At 50.0% G+C, this 20115-nt stretch overlaps 1 protein-coding gene across 1 annotated transcript; it reads left to right on the top strand.

Annotated features, from left to right (window-relative positions):
• Positions 1 to 18496: 18496 nt before the first annotated feature.
• CHC_T00001704001 (hypothetical protein) lies at positions 18497 to 18724 on the top strand. Its single transcript, XM_005712823.1, has one exon. It carries the CDS (start codon positions 18497 to 18499, stop codon positions 18722 to 18724), a length of 228 nt encoding a protein of 75 aa, XP_005712880.1.
• Positions 18725 to 20115: the final 1391 nt, after the last annotated feature.

The following is a 20115-nucleotide window of genomic DNA, read 5'->3' as shown; positions in this document are numbered from 1 at the left end:
GAACAAGTTGTTCAGAACAACTTGTTCTTTGCTGCCAACACCCATACCTTGAAGGTGTACGGTACAGTTGTTTCTTGCTGTTGCCCCTACAGAGTGTGAAACAGGTGACCTCACCTGTTTGAAGGCACCGTTTGCTTTTCTCCTGCCCTCGAGGGCAGGAGAAAAGCAAAGGGTGCCCTCCTTGCGATACTCTACGTCGGCGCATTGCCGACGCCTCTAAAGTTACCTTCGCCTCTCTCTCAGCGTGATGGTGAGAGCCGGTCGTTGCAAGACCTTGGGCCAATGTGTGATCGTATGTCAAGCTTGCCTACACCCTGTGCACATACAGGTACAGTACAATGATACGTGCCGTGAAAATCGCAAGCGAGCGACGAACAGCGGGTCTGCGTCTCGAGTTGCGCGCCGCAGCGTGGTCCTCAAGCGGTGGAACTGCAGTAGATAGCATCTAGTATGTAGATACATGTGGGGGCGTGAAGATGCTGTCGGCATGACAAACGGACACTCGGCCCGACGCCCCCACTCTTTGCGCGGCGACGACATGCGTCGTGACGCGCCCCCTCCGGCATCACGGGGGCGGGGGAAGGGGGGGCCATGCCTGGCGCACGGCGGCCGCGTCTCTTTAAGGCCTCCACCCTGGGTTAGGGCACGTTCGCACCGTGGAGGACTCGAAGAAAGCGCCGTGAGTCCTCCATGATATGTATTTACACCAACCAAACTAAAATTGCACTTATTCGTCGAATCCGTGAATGGCTCATTGGTTTGAATACTATGGAGGCCTCCCGGTTTTGTGAAAAAGGCCATTCAGAAGGCCCCCCCTAGGGAGGCGAAGGAAGGGGTCTGGTCACGGAGGCGTGATGATCCGTGACCCCGATTCTAGGGCACCTGATTGGCGTCCAGCAGCTGTGAAGGCTGATTTGGATTAAAAGGAGGTCTTCCTGCTGGCCACTAAAACGAGGCTTTAAAAACTACCGAACATTTTCAAAACCTCTATCGGATTGCTATACGATTCTATCGTGTCCAGCTATTCGCAAAATCTGGCGTACCACAAATCGGATGGCTATATGATTCTATCGTGTCCAGCTATTCGCAAAATCTGGGGCACCGGATCGCGGACACTCAAATCTGGGCATCGAGAATATCTGTCTAGATACTCTTTGCAACAACGGCCACTAGTTTGGTAATCATCCCATGAGCGTAGCGGCGATCAGCAACAAAGCGAGTGCGTGCCAGATTCCCATTTAATGGCTCAACAGATGGCTAAGAAAGCGGAAATTCCGGGCTGCGATGAGCTCCCAGATGTACAGGAGGTCGCGAATGGGTGCCCCGCGGGGTGGAGAAGATGCAGCTCAATGTCAGTAAAGCTTTCATGCTCTTTATCACTTTATTTCAAGTACACGCTTGAAGATGTGTTCGACACAAGCGCGGTGAGCACAAATGACTTTATGGTGTCTTGTGGAGAACGTGACTGCAATAATGAGATTTTTGCTGCCTTTATAAAACGTAAACGATCAGGACGCTTTGTTTCGGGAATTAATTGTCACCTCGAAGGCATACTTCAGATGAAAGCGCTGCAACCAGAGGCCAGGGAGTTTCCTGATGATGTTTGCCTTGTTTGCATTGTGCCACTCTTTGTATGGATGCATGGAACCAGAAAGGAAAAGAAGATGCGGAGAAAGATCGCGCTGGATATGAAGTGAAAAAGCCATTGACATGTGAGCACATGTTTGACTCAAAATGTCTAACACTACTCTTTGAGCTCACAAACAGTGCAATGTTAGTTGACGAGAGCGTCTATGTTACGGCTCCTTGTCCAGCGTGCCGTCAAACAATTCACAGCAAAAATTGAGTACTGTACGCATGCAACAATAACGAAAGACGTTGTCTTGGTCTGTGATAATATCAAGGGCCCCACAATGGCTCTCGGAATGCCTCGAAGTCAAAGAAGCTTCGTGTTTGATATTTTAAAGGTCTTTCAGGGCGAACTATTGATCCTTTTCTTTGTGCAAAAACGCGGAAACTCGATTTTTGTTTCATCTACTGAACTAAATTTGAGAGAGGGGCAGTCCGCACGCGCTTGCAAATGAAGTATTCATCACCGTGTTTTCTTAATTGACTTGGCTGGCGAATCATTGACTGAATCCTGGGCACCCCAAGCTGTGATTCATTCATTTCTTCCGCTTTTTGAACCTTCCGCATCATCTTTCAACCATCCCGGCGTCTCTTTCGGGCGTAGATCGTACCCACTTCGACGACGAAACAGATGCATTGAACCCCCTCTTGTGGCTGGCTTTGCAATTTCATCACCCTTGCTAGGCCGTGCAGTCATCATACCGGCTCCATCACGCGAGTCTCTGCAACAGCTTATGAAAAATCGAAAGCAGGTATCTCTGAATAGATGCTCAGAATCTCCAATCACCACGAGCAGGTTCTTAGCTCGGCTAAAAGCTACATTCAACCTTCTGCGATTCGTGAGAAATCCGTATGTGCGGTTATCGTTGCTTCTGGTGCATGAAAATATCACAATGTCTCGCTTTCCACCTTGCATGGAGTCTACAGTGTCAATTATGATATCCAGGCCCCCTATGAGTTCTTTTGAGACGATTTCGCGGATCAGTTGAACCTGGTGGCGGTAAGGCGCGATGACCGCAATTCTACCTTTCAGTCCGGAACTTGTGAGCACAGAAGATCCATCTGATTTGGAAACATGAGAAATGAGCCTCAATATAACCCAGCGTACCTTCCGAGCTTTCAGGAGATTGCATATATTCCCCTCTCCATCATCGCTTTCCATACGGCTCCGGCAGAACGATGTATCAAGAAAGGTGAAAGGGAAGAATCCTGTTGATTGCAGTCTTCTCTGGTTGTAATCTGTCATGAATACCGTCGCAGAATTTCCGTTTCGAATTGCTGATCCATAAAAAATCGCTGTCGGGAGTAGAAATGACCGGATGCATTCGATACTGGATCATTAATAGCGCCACTGGTACTCTCCTTGCCCGAAACAATCTCTCGAATTGAGAGATTGTTTGATTGTCGTAGTTGAGACGGACCGGCAATTGGAGACCTCGGATTTGATGCAGGGTCTTCGATAATGGGGAAAGTTGTTTAAAATCACCCACACCGATATAGTGAAGGCGACCAAAACCTTGTTCGCTTCCTGGTTACTGTCATGGAAATGAGGCTCTCTGGTTCGATACTGGTTGACACCTCATCGTTGATTATTACGTCTATTTCCTGCCGCAGGTCTGCGATTTGCTTCCCACCGACCAGGTTGTTAGTGGTAAGAAGCACAATAGACTCATCTGCAGCCGCGCGACGAGCCGCCAATGATGGCCAGACGCGCTTCTTTTCAGTAGATGGATTACTGCGGTCAAAATACTCTTCGTCGAATACCAAACCTTTTTGGTCAATTGAGTGTTTCTTCAGTTCCTTCAAGTCGTACCTTGTCCGAGCAATTCGAGCTAGTTGGACAAAAATTCTTCCTCCGTTTCCATCTGGTATACCTTTCTCAAGGGCTCTGACGACATTATCAGCCCCTTGGTTAGAACTGGCAGTGATCAGGATTTTCACCGCTCCGGTCCCGTCTTCCGTTTCGCACACCTCAAAATGCCATCTTTGCGCATCAAGAGATTGTGTCGCTGAAAACAGCCCAGATGACCCATATTTCCGTGGTGAATTAGGGCTCCCACCAAGTTCACGATACACATTGTCTTGCCAGTCCCAGGAGGACCCTGTATGATAGAAAAACTCCAGGACCTGAGATTGGCATTGGCAATGTGGCTCATTGACATGATGAGTGCCTCAAACTGGTGTTTGTCAATTAACTGGGACCTCCTCAAGCCGAACAAGTATTTCAAGCAGTGCTCATCGACTGCATCGAACAAAGGACGGACGTCATGCTCTTCTCGCTGCTTCACATGCTCTTTTCGCAATATCGGAGGACTGACTCCGAACATAACTTTTTGCAATCCAGTCGGCAGGACGTAGATCATGTGTGCAGCTACAAACATCCTGCAGAGTGAGGCATAGCTGTAAAAGCTTTGCAGCAGTACCAAATCCCCAGGTCCAACAATGAACTTATTATCTACCTTGCGATCAGTTGCAGCAGAATGAAATACTTTGTCTATCCTTCCTGCAAGACCTAACACATCATAGTCGTCAGCATTCACATGAAATCTTCGAATCATGACCAAAATGAGAGGTGGTCTCTCATCTGTGTCACATCTCTGCAGATATCCAACTGCAACAGTCATCCCCGACATTTCCTTGGCTATCCTTTGGTACATCCTGATGTCTACGCTTTCACATTTCATGTTTATCAACGTTCCAGATTTGGTGACTCTGTTGATGTGCACATTAATGAATGGTGACTCATATGCAATTCGGTGCACGTTTTCGAGAAACTCTTGCCGATTCCCCTTGGCAGAAGGCAATTTTTCCGAAAGCGCGTCAGCCAACCGGCCCCGGAGCTCCAACGTCAAAAACACTTCCAATGATTTTCATATCGAATTGCATCTTCGCTATTCGTGACGTCTTCAACGATAGCAGTGCTGTTATGCTTCGTATACCATTGATACCAAGCGTCATTCCCCTCAATGAGATCTTCTTTTGATCCAGATTCCGCATCACTTGGTGAAACCGTCCACCGAAGCATCTCAGTCTGAAAGGCATCGAGATCAATCAGTGTTGAGTTTATGCAGGCCTGGTGATAATTCATCTCTCTCTTCGACTGCGTCATGACCCGGAACGAGTTTGATGAGTTCCGGTCGCCGGATTTCGTCGACGAGATTCTCAAACTCAGGATCTGTGGTAGCATTTCCACCGTGTTCTTGATGGTTTCTGAGTCTGCTCTCGAAGTAATCCCTCTCCGTAGGGGCTCTATTCACTGTGGTTCGCGCCATTCTCTCATCGCCATCCCCCGTCTCCCGGAAAGAGACGCGCCAATTGCGACTACGAATCGGTACACACTTCTGCAAATCAGTGTTCGTTGAAAATTCTCTTGTTGGAATGGCTTGGAGCGCCCTGCTAGCTGCACTTCCGAGGGAAATTAATCTCCGCTTCCTCTCTAATTCCGGGTCACAGGGCGGTGTTTCCGGCACGAAATTCGCGGTCATATCTGGGACACCGGGTGGTGTTTCCGGGACGAAAGTCGCGGTCATATTGTGGCGTAGAACTGGCCGACGTGGTTCCCTCCGAGAGAATGGTGTACGTGGGACTACTGCAAAACTTGTGCGGTTTGCTATTAAATCATGCGAAGCCAGCTGAGATGTTCGATAGTTATTCTCAACACGTTTGCGCTTCGACAGTGAATGCGCTGCGTTGGTCTCATGTACCGTCGTTTTGCGAGTTCTACACTGAGCGGGATCGCTACAGAATATTTTCGGCAATATATGCGCAAGCTCTGGAGGCAGTTCCGCGGAAACATCTCGCTCATCAGCATCACATAATCGTTCTCGCAAAGACATTTCATACAGCGAACGAAGCAAATTCCGGTCATACGTCCCCTCCAAGATTTCATCGCTGATCTTTTGTAATACCAATACTCCCACTTCTTCCAAGGATGTCTGAAAGCCTTCCGCGTCGTCGTTCCCCATCATGAAAAAAGACCAACTCAAAAACTCACAAAAAGCCTTGACAATGAGCTTTAAGACATTCTCATTATATGCATTCTCTCTCCTCCATGAACTTTTCTGAGGGGAAAGAATGCCACGTTGACGGACTTCCACCCAGCATGCATGTTTTCATAACTAAAATGTTCTTCCAGCTGTGAACTCATACCGGAGGTGTTCCATGATGGACATAGGTATCTTCTCATGACGTCCTGCAAATGCGCAGTTCCTTACTGTGAACGGAACCATCCGGAAAGTGTTGCTAATACGGCTGTGATTTGAAAAACATATGACAAGCTTATCTCTAGTCGGTGAACCGACATCACTGAACGACTTAGAGAAAATGCATCGCGAATCGTTCGATGCAGATTTGATTAAGCTTGGTATCTTCGGACTCATCAAATCCAAAGCGCTATATGAAACTCCATTTTCAAACCAAACCTCTGGAGAGAATACTCGAAGGAGAGTATGGGATTGAAAAAAATCCAGTAGTCCCTGATTCGGAACTAGGGACAGAAGGTAAAGTACCCTTCTACCGCCGTTTGCAGAAATGGATGCGAAGACGGCTAGTTCTCGAGCAGATTCATCGCTGTATTCATTTTGATCGCCACTCAGCTTCCGCAACTTTCCTGATTCTGAGAGAAAAACGGCCAGGTCAAGAACGTCCCTCACACACCTCTGTCGAAGCCTCGTGAATGCCATGAACACGTTTGATCGGTCAACCCGTGGATAAGTAAACAGTGATGGTCCTCGCACGCCGCGCTGAAGTCCCCCCGAGTGTATCTCTGCTGTTGAGCGCGTATCAGCAGAAATTGTAGTAGCTGAAGCGGATCAAAAATGCCCATGAAGCTTCCCCCAGACCGGCATAGCGACCAAAGCTAGGACCAGATGTGAATGATCGAACTGGGCATAATTGTGCTTACGATGCATTTTTCACAACTTCTGACTTACGAGCAACATTCATTACAGTGTACATGTACACTTTGGATTGTGAAACGTGTACTGTAAAGGGCCGTTATCGTAACTGTAAAGGGCCCGTGTCACTTACTGTACCGACATGTCTAACCTGCCAGCCGCCAGTGCCTAAAAACGAGATAATTACAGATCTGAGATATATTCGGTCAGCCGCATTGCGTCTCTGAGCGTGTTTGAGAAACTGTAATTCCCATTCAACGCGTCCTTGGCAGAAATTCGAATTGTATTTCTGACACACTCCTGACTCACCGAGAAGCCAAGAAACGCGCATAAGGATGTATTCGTCAGCCCCGACCTACAGGTTCGACCTGTGCAATGGGATTGTCTTGCTTTTGAATGTATATGACGTATCGAACTCTTGGACAAGACAGTATCAGCCTGAACTTCTAGCATTGGAGTCTAGACGGTTATGAACTGAGATTTGAGGCGTCTCGTTTACTATACAATGAGATATTGTTAACTAAATCTGGATAGCCATCGACGTTATTTCTATACCCTTACATGACGTACCACAGCTTCAAAAAATCGTATTACATTGAAAAAACAAGAGTAGATATCGTCTTGGATCTTCTGGAAGTTATTGCATCCAGTTTTTCAAGCGCTAGTCAAAACAAGATGCAGTGATTTCCATTCATGAAGACTAAAAATTAATACAATGTTTAAAGTGTGCATAGAAAGTAGTCGTTCAGAAACATTCGTTGGATTCTGTAGAAATTTCAGTGCTGCAGAAACGGTCTCCCAAAGGCTCAGGTTTCATTCATCTTAAAGGAGACAGAGCACTAGGGAGCTGAATTTGATAAATACCGAAGTTCCTCTTATTGAGACTCCATTCAGCCATGCCAGGAATTCTAATATTCCCCGAGACTTAGAACATTTAAATTTTTGCAAATGGTGCAATTTTATTGGCAGAAAAGTAGGTACAGAGAGTTTTGGTATGAGGAGACTTGTCCCCCGAAAAGCAGTGTGTCATCACACACAATCAGTTGCTGCCGATGGTTCCCCATAGAGTAGCAACCTTCCTGCGACGACCATCTACCCCGAACGTAATTCAGACCCTAATATCAGGTGCGTCAGCAGTCCTTAAGATTCATCGAAAAATGCCCAGTGTCATCAGTGACACTATTAATTTCACACTACGTGGGGAAAGCAAGTGGGTGCGGGAGTACTGTTTGATTTATGTCGAGAAGGGCGTCAGAAATCGGCGTCCTAAACACAAGAAGATTCATCGTCCTTACCACTACCTACACATGCCATGACTCGTGACTGAGACGTCAGCTTATGGTGATGATTCTAAGTTACAGCGCGGACAGATTCGGTCCCATTCTTCCCCTCCACCACAAATATCGTGCATCTTCTTACTGCATTTTCTGCATTCAGCACTGATACCACTTTCTTCTTGCGGATAGTCTCGAAAATGGCATGCCAAACCGAAAGCGCAAACTACGACGTTGCCATTGAATACAACGTCGCCCGTTCCCTCCCAGTTTTCTCCATTTATTGTGGGATTCCGTTCCGGCGAGCATGAGTCGGGACGTCTCGAAATCGGTGGGCGACTGACTTCACGCCTGTTTTTAGACCTTTTTCGTTGAAGAGTGAATCTAGAATACGGAGCCTTGCGCTTGGATCGTACTGGGACGGATGTAGGAGTCATGTTTTGCGTCAATCTATCCAACACAGTTTGGGACATCTGCGCCTCGTTCTCATAAAACGACGCAAGAATCCAGGACATTCTACGATGCCCTATGACACTTCTTTGCGCTCTGAGGTCAGGCAGAGACACTTCAGGACTCTCTAATTTTCCTAAATAGCAGATTGGCTGTCCCGAAACCGACAAGTGCTTTCTAATCCATGGCAGAGTGAATCGGGCATATTCGAGCTTGTTGACGACAAGAGAGCTGTCAATTGCTCGTATTTTTTGATGCAACAAGGTGAAAAACTTCTGGTACAAATCGCGCACATCTTGTTGCGTGTAGGAGTAGAAACGGTCGGCGATTTCGGGACTGATAATAAGCCTTTCTTGCTGCATGCACTTCCATACTTCATCATTGGCAGAGTTTTCCCTCCTACATGTCTTTCCAGGGAACCAACTTGGTACCGAGAGTGTGGGACCTGTAAGAGGAGCGGTCACTGGATGTCGCGGCGTGGAAACTATGCCCGTACTTGCCATGAAAGATAATGAACGAAGAGCACAAACAAAGTCCTCAGCCTTTGACAATGCTTCCGGAGATGATGCCCCAAACGATACCGTCGGCGAAAACAATACCCTCGTCTCAGCACGTCGGATACTTGCAGAACTCTCAATGTCTTTCTCCAGAAAAGGTGAAACCGACAATCCGAATACTTACTCTGTATGTCGACGAGTTGCTGGATAACTGCATCCAGGTGGTTCTGAAAATCAATTGGTGCAATTGCCTCCATCTTCACGAGAATGACTTGAACGGCTTGTTGCATAGATGTTGGTGGTTCTCTGAACTGTTGAGCATTGGGGAGACAACCGACGGGAATGGTTAATGGTGACATTGGCGGGAAATAGTCAAAATCTGCCAGCCAGCTTTCAGAAAGCCAAGGGGCCCCTGCCAAATTTTAGTGTAAATGGCCAATAGTTATAGAAAAATGATCCGGGTCACCAGATGTACAGCCATGATCTCTCCTCATTCTCTGTACCAATCTGGTGATGCTGCCCAGTGCCCCGCAACCCAGGTGACTCGAAGAACTCTGCCTCTGGCAGATGGTCCTGGATCGTCAAAAGCTTTCATGTCATTGCGAAACATCTGAAATGCGTGTGCGTGCGGGTGACTCATTTTTCAATTGTTGTGGGAAAATGAACGCGAAAACAAACGATTCCGGAATCACGACCATTCATGATGACGAAACCGAGGAGACACATGTACTCTCCGCAGTATTTACAGACGCTGAAGGATCTGAGCCATTCTTTTCTACGCGAATTCGCACGATATCGCAAATCAGGACAGAAAACACAACTTTGAATGATCTTCAGCTTATCCATGAAGATATAGTTCAGTACAATGTGCACGACAGCCACAAAGACCAGTCTGAAAGCAGCAACGAGGGCTCATCTGATTACGAGATGATTGACTTACTGGATTATCAAGAAGAGCCGGTAGGAAAAGCGACGAAACACTCCGCATTCCCTCTGAGATTGGGCTCACTTGGGAGCGTTAGAAGAAAGAGAACTGATGGGGGAGAGGAGAGGCTATCGGAGGAGGAGCTGTTCAAGAAGATGGTCCGAAGTTGTCAGCATATTATTGATTTTCTCTCGGATGATCCGGGAGACGGCAGGAAAATAAGAATGGAGCATGCTCTTTTCGAAAGAAGAGAGATCGCTATGATGTCAGCCCGCTTGCAATATTCCAAAGATTCTGTCACCTGTACGGTTGGCCTGTTATGGCAGACCATGACCAGGCCACCTAAATGTATTTGTGTCAACTTCTGGTGCACAAGAGAAACAGTTTCAATGGGCTGCACATGCGATTCATTTGTATCGAATACTCAAACTTCGAGCTGTGAACATGTCAAAATCGTTTCCACTGAGAGAGCTTTCATGGAACAGACTAATATAATTCTGAGGAATGGCGAAAGCTATTTCGGTGCTCACATCCCAGGAGATATGGAGCAGTTCCCAGTGGTGTGCCACTGTTGCGACGGGATGCAGGAAATAGGATAACTTCTCGAACCCGGCAAGCCTTACGAGGATGGTCGTTTTGGGTAGTTTTTGATTCGCATCGCAGAGTATTCACACCGGTATTGTGGTGCGAAGGGAAGCCACTTCAATGTCAAAATTGCCGTTCTTCTACCTACAAAAGAGGGATCTGTGTCCACGAAACGTCCTGCGCGCTGGCAAGGAGAAATGATTCAAGCGTTGAGATTCTCAGCGTTGATGGCGAGCGCGAATTGGATGACGATGCAGAAGGTATCGATTTCAACGAAGGGTTTGGCGGAGAAAATGGATCCGAAGATGGGAAATACCTTCGCAACGACCACTTGAGGAGCTTGATGATGTGTCCTGGAGACGTCAACGCCACTAGTGTATTGTCAAGGATGCTTGAGTCTTCCGAACCCGGCACCCGTCTGCATTTAAACGATGCTAGCCTGGCAAGGTGTCCAAATTGTGGTAACAAACAAGGAAATCATATGCATTTCTGGTTCCGTTCAATCTGGCTATTTACGCTTTCGCACGGCGCCCCATCGGTAACAGTCACAGACTGGAAGTGTGGTCACTGTAGTCAAATCATCTTCTTCTCAGGGCAATGGCTAGGTATATTTCCGGTCAGGAAGGGCTCTACTTTCACTGTTGAGACCCTTAACGCGTATTTGCAGAGCGTTTGCTACCGAGGCCTATCAATGAGAAATTCCTACTTTGCAGCGAAGCTTTTCTCGGCGGCGGTGAGCACTCAACACAGATTCAAAGGCAGAGATTTCTTTGGGAGCATATCAGGGGAAGCTGAACGGAGCAGGAGGAGAGCCAATGAAGCTCTAAGGTACTTTCTTGACACAGTTGACGTGCAGAGCGAAAAGATGACCTGGAAACTATTTTCATGGATGAATGTGAGGTACCGCTTTCTCAGTCAGACAAAATGAAATTGGGGTTGACAGAAAGTGATGGAATGAAGCGATTCAAAGCTATCGTAATAGATGGCACCGCTGCAGGTATCCTGGGGAAGCTCCCATCTTTCCGAAGAGATGCTCACAAGCTATCAGCTCCAGCCGCAATAAGGAGAAATCAGCGGATGGTAAAAGCAATCGAGCACCGCAAGGCAATCAAGCAAATGTGCAAATTTGCATGTCGAAAAATAAGGAGTTCATCCTTGAATGTGGGAAACGAAATCCATTTCCATCTTACAGGCATGAATTCGACAAAAAAGCCGTCAATGAAACCCCTTCACGTAGAAATGACGAGACAGTACTTGGAGCAAAACACTTGCTTTTGTGGGAGATCATGGCTTCGTGATGTGGACCACGACGAAAAATGCATTAGGAAATGGCAAAAGTTCGAAAAATCCGACGATGCGGTCGAAGTTCTAGAACTGCTCAGGATGACTTTTGGCATCCAAGAGAAGTATACTGAAATCGAACAACAGATGAGTGACGAATCTGAGAAAGAGTTGGGAGAACTTCCCGATAGGGAGGAAGTGGACAGCGAGTCATGTGATGAGGACGGCGAGCTCGGCCCTCGTTGCAGAAAAGGCATTTGGGTTGGTAGTGTGCTGGTGTTGGTCCCAAAAAGAATGACTCAAATTTTGGAATCCCTTCTGGATTTGGTCGAGTTCCTCCTAACTGAACATGTGGGTTTGGTGTACATCATGCCATTCAACCCAAGTGAACGTGATGATTTGAAGGTGTGCTGGAACCGCTTTACTCGTCCAGGAGTCCTTAGAAGGAGCTGCCGGGCAATGGCAGAACCATCTTTTTGCATGCATAGAAGACTGACGGACAATCTCAACGACTTTGCTCATTACAACCATAATACAAAATTTTCGTTGTTTGAATATCCATGCCTGCAATGCTCTGAGAATGTCTGCAATGAACTTATGAATGTCCGAAGGGTCAACCCTGTCGCTTCGAGATTTCTATTCGAGCTTCTAAGCTCAAGAACTCACATATCTCAGGCAAGAAATATGGCTGACGTTGTCTCCCAATGCATGACACGTCACATCGAGAAGGTGGAGGAATATTTTCGAACGTTGGACAATAAAATCTCCCCGGAATCTGTTAAGTTCTGGGAGTTGTATGCATCTGTCACAGAGACCCAGATCAGAGACGGAACCAGATCTGGATTAATTAATCACCATCGTGGAGAAATGAATGATTCGAGAAGCGGGGTGGATACTGATACAGTCTCATCGCGTAAAGATCAGGAAGTAAGCGGAATTTGTTTCCCTGGAAGACGTCAGTGTCGCCCTGGAATTGTTTTCGAGGGAGCGGAGACACATCACTGCACCAAAAATATCCTCTTTCGGATAGACATTCTCCTGGACTTCTGACTGTACAGTGCGCTTCTGAAAATCCGAAACTAATCGGGTTTGTGGTCATGACAAGAGCTGAGTCCACGTCACTTGCGTTGTCAACAGCATTGGGCCACTTTCAAATCCCACCTCGAGTCATATACTATGATAATGCATGTAACATGTTCTCATCCACTATTCTGAGAACCCCCTGGCTATTTCACTGGAGCCGCCTGGTGGTGGACCGTTTTCATTACAAATCGCACAAGTGCCGTTCCTTTTTTGACCCGGACAGCTTCGCAGAACTCGACACCCAGCGTACCACAACAGCAGAGTCCTTTAATGCAAGCATCGATAGAGTCATCCACCATATGCCTTACCTTAAGGGACAGAATCTTATTCCGTTTCTGAGAATTCGGTTTGCATTTCTCAATCTTGCTGCCGAGTACCAAAGGAATAATAACGTAGCAGATATGGAAGATGTAGATCTGACTACTTTCTTGTCCAATATTGTAACATGCGACTGCCCTGTTTGTGAGTGGTTAAACGAAGACAAGGAGGGAAGGCTAGGTCAAAACCCAATGCAACTCGTGTAAAACAGATGGCTCATCGAATCTATGATCACTTTTGCGGCACAGTTCTGTGTACTCAAAATCCCTTCTGCGTTGCATATAGGCAATAAAAAGCTCATTATCGCTCCTAATCATATATGCACCGCCTGTAGCACTACTGATAGACCTCTTCGATCTAGGAGCTCAATTCGGACCCTGTAGTCCTCCTTCGCAGGTATGTGTTGAGCTTGTAAACGGGAATCTCGCACGCACTCGCTTTGTTGCTGATTGCTGTTACGGCTACGGGATGATAACTGGATAACCGGTAGCTGCTATTTGTAAGTGTATCTGGGCAAATATTTCCTGTATAGATTCGAATGTCCGCAACGCTTGAAATTATAGCTCACCTTCGGAATACTTTTCAATGCTTATTGACAAAGCATGCACATTTTCGAGACAGTTCCCTTTTCATTACAGCGTTACTATCGCTCTGCAACAGCCCCGCTTGCTAAGGTCACGCAGTTCCTGAAGGCCCATCCCGGCCGGCAAAGTAACCTGGGAAAATGATCCCGTGAGGCAAATTTCCCGAATCGTCGATCTGAATGAATATATGCGGGATTTTGGGGGTCCAGAAAAGCTTCTTCATTGGGTCCTCCATACTTTAAGAAATCGCTCATATTGTGTGAGAATATGTCCCTTCAAAGAAGGACTATTCCGCTGGGACCTCCAGACATTGCGAATCAGCAAATCGTTCTGCTGTTCGATTATCTCTATAGAAAGTGCCTGCGTTGGGCCGAGCCTAGTGATCATACCTCCTCCAGCTTTTCCAACGTGCCCTTATCGCCACCCTCTAGTGTCTATTTGACAAGTCACCTCAATGTGGCTATGTTCTCTATTGAGGCATCGTTTTCCAATCCCGCCAAAAGGCCTAAAACCCCAAACTGTCCCTAACGGTGAGCCATACACTTTCTCGCCCTCTTTTCCTTACACTCAGCACCTTTTAACCATAGAATCTGGCCTATATTTGTCCAGAGACATACTAAAACTTGAGACGAGGAAGCTCAAAAATTTCTCAGTCCCAAAAATGGCCAAAGACAGTCGTCTCACTCGCGGCGCATATGTCAACTGCGTGGCACCACGGGTTCTACGCCCTAACGAAGCCCGCAACATGTTTGGGACAGGCTACAAGTCCGTCAAGTTGGAAGGGCGTGTGCTGGAAGTGCTGCCAAAAATTGTGAATGGCAGAAAATACAACCATCTTCGATGTGTTTTTCTTATTGGAACTGGAAAAAAGTATGCCACATTGCCTCTTGGATCCGTCAAGACAGGCCGCGTAGCGTCAATTGGGCGCGAACCAGACAGAGATCCACTTGACATCTTAGAAAATGACTTTAGTGGCCAATCAGCACAACGTCCCTCTTCACCCTCAACTGGAGCCCCCCCGATGAGCCATGATCATCACGCAGATGACGTGCATAACACACAACATAGCCCCACAGCCAGATCAACCCCGGCACTATCACCACCTTCAATTGGTCAGATTGAAATGTCCACCATTGGAGACAGCTCAGAATCCGAAACTTACGTGGCACATAATCAAAAATGGAAACTTGGAGCTTCAGGCGAGTCTCTGAATGGGGATGTTCGAAAGATTTCATGGAGTGTACTGTGCGCAGACGGAACTGTCATCAAGCAAGGGATCGCTCCTGAACACATGAAACTGTATGACTACTTTCTCGCCATGTTCCCAATTAGTCATCTTCCGCTTATTGTTACACTTACAAACCACAACCTTCGTGCTGAGAATTGCTTGGATACCTCTGCAGGCGAAATACTTACGTTTATCGGACCACTTCTACTGATGACACGGGTGAAGTTTTCTGAACGACGTGAGCTCTCGAGCCGGCAGTCCCATTCAGATTTTATGAGCGTGCTAAAATTTTCAAGAGTGATGTCGCGGGTGAGGTTCGAGTCGCTACTACGCTGTATAAGATTTAGTCAGCAGTCTCAAGCACACGCGGAGACATATACAGAAGAGCGTCAATGGCAGTTATGTGAAGGTTTCGTTGATACTATTAACCAGCATCGTCTCCAGCATGTTACTCCGCCTGAGCTTCTGTGTGTAGACGAGTCTATTTCACGCTGGTATGGGTTGGGAGGCTCATGGATTGACGTTGGATCGCCAAATTATGTGGCCCTTGACCGCAAACCCGAGAACGGATTGGAAATTCAAAATATCGCTTGTGGCCGTTTAGGAATCATGCTGGGTCTAAAACTTGTGAAATCTGCAGTCGAAACGGCACGTATCAGTAGCCAATCACATGAAGCACTTAACCATGGTACAAAAATATTGGTTGATTTATATACGCCGTGGAATGACAAAGAGCGAATAGTATGTGCAGATAGCTATTATGCATCTGTGGAGGCGGCGGAAACATTGCTGGAAAAAATCTGCGATTTACTGGTGTCATCAAATCATGTACAAAAAGATTTCCCATGGGATATTTCAATAATCAGCAGTTTTTCGAGAAGGGAAGCTATAAAAAGCTAATCAGTAACCTCCGGCTGAGTAGCGGTGAGCAAAAGGACATTGCAGCCGTTTGTTGGCTGGAACGGACAAGACGACACTTTGTATCGACCGTCGGTAGTACTTCGCGTACTGTGCTGCAGGAAAGGGTAAGATGGCGTCAGTTTACAGATGGTGCCTGTCGGATGGTAGTTCAAGTTGAGATGCTGCAGTTGGCATTTCAATATTACGGTGCTTGTGATTCGATTGACAGACACAACCGCATCAGACAGGATAGTATTGATCTCGAAAAATCCGTGGAAACAAAGGACTGGAGTTTTAGGATGAACTGCTCACTTATTGGTGTGATAATAAGTGACGCTTTCGTACTGTACGAAGGAGGTCGCGGAGGACGTCCTGTCATGAATAAGCATCAATTCTGGTGTGCATTGGCTACAGAACTAATTCGGAACAGGTTTGATGACACTGGGCTGCGGTGCAGAGATGGGTGGAAACCAATGGTTCCTAAAATGGTCCCTCGCAGCGGTACGGCTGCTCATCTTACTCCCACGAAAAAGCGCCGCAGGGATAGAGATGGTAATTTCAGGTCAGGTCGCCTTCAAAAGAAGTGCAAATTGTGTGCAAAGAAGAGTAAGTGGGTGTGTTCCTCCTGCTTAGATGATGCGGATAGGGAGTCTTTTATATGTCACTCACAAACAGAGCGAGACTGCTTCGAAAAGCATCTAAACAAATGCCATTAGCTACATATGGGTTCAGTAACCTTTGGGAGAGCTGGTGGTATGTTACAGTTATATAGAAAGTTGTCAATAGTCGAATTGGTGCTTACTACATGTGCATATTTTCATTCTCTGCTCGACAAACAGACTATGCGCGCAAAGTATCAGCTCATTGACCTTGCAGAGGCGTTTCTGTCCATTGGTAATATTTCGTTCCTCCCCTGTCTTCCAGGGTAAAGAAAGATGAACAGTCAGGGAGCGGTGTCCAGCTAGGGGCGAGAGCAGTACGCGATGAGATTTCAATGGGCTCATTTGAGATTTTTTCGGACCTCAAATGAGACTATTTCAATGTCAAATAGACACTAGGCGGGACCGCTCCATGACTCCTGATGATGTGCGACGCGCATTGGGTGGGACGGCGGCATGTGTTCAGCATCTCACCCCGGCGCCACGTATGCCGCAACTCCTCGCGCCCGGTTGGGGCGCCCTTCCGCATACACGTCTTGCGACATGCCTTGCGACATGCTATAGATCATACACGTCTTGCGACATGCTAAAGCATGTCGCAAGACGTGTACATATACAGTAGACATGTACACGTCTTACCACATGCTTTAGCATGTCGCAAGACGTGTGTGCGGAAGGGTCAAAGCATATGCTTTGACGGGAGCACGGTGCAATGCGGGCGACGCTGCCAGCGATGGATGGGGCCGCGAGCCATGTCCTGCCGACCGGCCAAGCGCTTGCCGAGATCCGCACGCGCTGCTTGACGGCAGCGGCGTGTCGCTGAGCGGAATCCATCTCCCCGCGCGGCATCTTCGTATCTCGCTGCCCAGTGCAGCCTACCGTTACACCCTGGCGCGCACCGCGCGCGCGCAACCCCGCGTTATGGACGCGCTCTTATGGAGAAAGGAGAGGAGAGGAAGCCCGGATTCCAATCGAGGGGCACAAACCGCGCGCCGCCAGCGGGGCAGGCCCCGCCCGTGCAGTCGAGCCCCTCAAGCGCTCCCCCGCGCTCTCCGCGCGGGCGCGCCCGCGTAGAAACGCGCCCGCGCGCGACGCCCGAGCCCGCGCGCAGCAGCGCTCTCGTGCCCGCCCCCCCTCTGTTGTTGTAAATAAAGAAGTAAGGTATGTGATAAGGTACACATTAAGTTAAACAAACGGCGTACACCCCCCCGCCAGCGATGACGCGCATGTTCCGTGATGGCCGCGGGGCCCGCGGTGCGCACGCGCTCCACCGCCCGCGAAGGCGCTCCACCGCCCGCGAAGCTCCTCCGCTGCACCGCGCGCCGGTCGTCCCGTCCCGCCCCGCGCGCCGCAGCGAAGGTGCATGCCCCCGCCCCCCACCCCCCGTCTCCCGCTTCGTTGACGCGTCCACCACCGTGACCGCCGCTCACGGTTTCTCCCGCGGCACGCTTCCTCCCGCACACAAATTCGTCATGGGCGTCTCCCGCCGCTCCGTCACGTCGCAACTTCACCACACCCCCACCCGCCCCTCCCCCCCGTAGCCCGCCCACGTCCACGCGTCCACTCTCCCAGCGCCCGTGCACCACACGGTATAAAACAAAGTAAAAGAACGTTAACCACCGCCCCGCTCGCATCGCACCCGCGCCTCCTGCCTAAAAGTTACCGACACCCCGCCACGCCAATTCCCAAAACATGGCATCCCCTCACCGCGCGGCGCGCGCGCCTCCGCAGCTGCTACTTCTGCTGCCGGCCCTCCTCGCGCTAGCGCTAGCGCTGGAGCCGGACGCGGCGCTGTACGACGCGGGCCCGGTGCGCTTCGACGCCACGGGCGAGCTGTGGTACGGCGCCGACCTGCGCGCGGGGACGGCCAGCCTGGCCCTGCGCGTCACCGACCGCGCCGTCGTCAACGCCTCCGCGTCCGCCATGTGGGCCGGCGTCGGCGTGTCCGAGGCCACGTCCGGCAGCATGCTGGGCGGCGACATCGTCACCGCCGAGTTCACCGCCGACGCCGCCTGCGACGTCACGGACCGCTACGTCCCGTTCGTCCCCTACCCGCTCACCGAGTCCCCCGGCGCCTTCCCGCTCCCGGACGCGTGCCAGGACGACGGCAGCTGGACCGTGCGCCGATGCGCACGCGACCTCGAAAACGGCCAGCTGCTCATTGAGGTCGTCCGCCCGATCGACGCACATGACACCCAGGATATGCCGCTGGTCGCGGGCAGGAACAGCCTCATTTACGCCTACGGGAATGAGTTTGCTTACCATGGCGGTAACCGCGGCGCCATGGGCGTCTCCCTGTTCACGGACCGCGACGACCCGGACTCCAAGCCACCCGCAGGCGACCCCCCGCTGCCGGATGATGTCGACGGTAGTTTCGAGATCCGCGCCACGGATTACGAAGTCCTGTCCAACATGACCACCACGTACGCGTGCACCACGCGCAGGTTTGACCTCGGCCCCGCCGGCAAGCGCATGATTGTCGCGGCGGAGCCCATTATCGACGCCCCTATCGATATGGTCCACCACTTCGTGGTCTTCCAGTGCACCAACGCAGGATATGCTCGGCTCACCAAGAACACCACCACGTGCATGTCGCTCAACGGCATCAACGGGCCGCTGGCAAACCCGGCCGCCGGCTGCTCCACCTTTGTGTATGGATGTACGTTGTTTCTTTCATCTGTGTTTCTTTCATCTTTGTTTCTTTCATCTGGTTTCTTTGTCCTTGGCGGCATTCCCATCGTTTTCGTGCTGACTCGTTTTTGATTCACCCATCTCTTTTGCTTTGGCACTCTCCATGCCCACGTGACCGCAGACGCGAAGGGCGCCGGCAGGGTCGTCATCCCGAGAGAGGCAGGCATCCTGATTGATGCGAAAAGGCCCTTCCTCGTCATGGAGACCCACTTTGACAACAGCAAGCTCGTGAAGGGCAACATCGACAAATCCGGCGTGCGCCTGTTCTACACCGACACAATGCGCAACCAACAATCGGGCGCTCTCCTCCTCGGGGACGGCCTGCTGTCGCGCTACGGCGATAAGGTGAAGACCGACTTCGAGTACGAGCACTCGTGCCCGTCCGAGTGCACCTCCAAATTCAGCACCAACATCAACATCTTCGGCAGCTTTCTCCACATGCACACCACCGGCAGGGACATCTACACCAACGTCTTCTCCGCCAACGGCACCTACGTCGACACGATGAACAAGATCAACTTTTGGAGCGACAAGTTCCAGCAGATCCGGCAGTTCGACCCTCCGTACGTGCTCAAGCCGGGGCAGCAGATGGTCACGACGTGCACGTACGACACGTCCAAGCGCCCCAGCACGCGCTTCGGTTTCGAGACGACCGACGAGATGTGCGTGGACTTTCTGTTCTACTGGCCCCTGCAGTTCGACCCGGACACTGGCGACGAGATCAACCTCTGCGCCTTCGGTCGCAGCTTCGAGGACAAGTCGGAAACGTTCACTGTGTGCGGCGACAACCGCAACATCGGCGACGAAGACATCTTCTTGCCCGTGCCAAACCCCAAGTTTGAGGACGAGGTCGGCGCGCCCACCGACTTTGGCGACGCGCCTACCTGCCCCGTGCCCGACGTGCTTGCGGCAAGCCCCGCGCCCGACTTGCTCGAGGCAAGCCCCGTGCCCGACGTGCTCGAGGCAAGCCCCGTGCCCGACGTGCTCGAGGCAAGCCCCGCGCCCGCGCCCGCGAGCGGGTCGCCGCCGTCCGCGTCGCCTGTGGCAGCCGGCGGCGCGCCTGAGACGTCCGTGGCAGCCGGCAGCGCGCCCGAGACGTCCGTGGCAGCCGGCGGC

This window comes from Chondrus crispus, genomic scaffold (assembly GCF_000350225.1).
Source record: "Chondrus crispus Stackhouse genomic scaffold, scaffold_11, whole genome shotgun sequence".
NCBI lineage: Eukaryota > Rhodophyta > Florideophyceae > Gigartinales > Gigartinaceae > Chondrus > Chondrus crispus.
Note: the sequence above shows the minus strand (reverse complement) of the source record. Positions and strands in the feature narration are given on the sequence as shown.

Coding starts and splice junctions, on each gene's coding strand:
- CHC_T00001704001 (XM_005712823.1), top strand. CDS start 18,497: ATGACACCCAGGATATGCCGCTGGTCGCGGGCAGGAACAGCCTCATTT.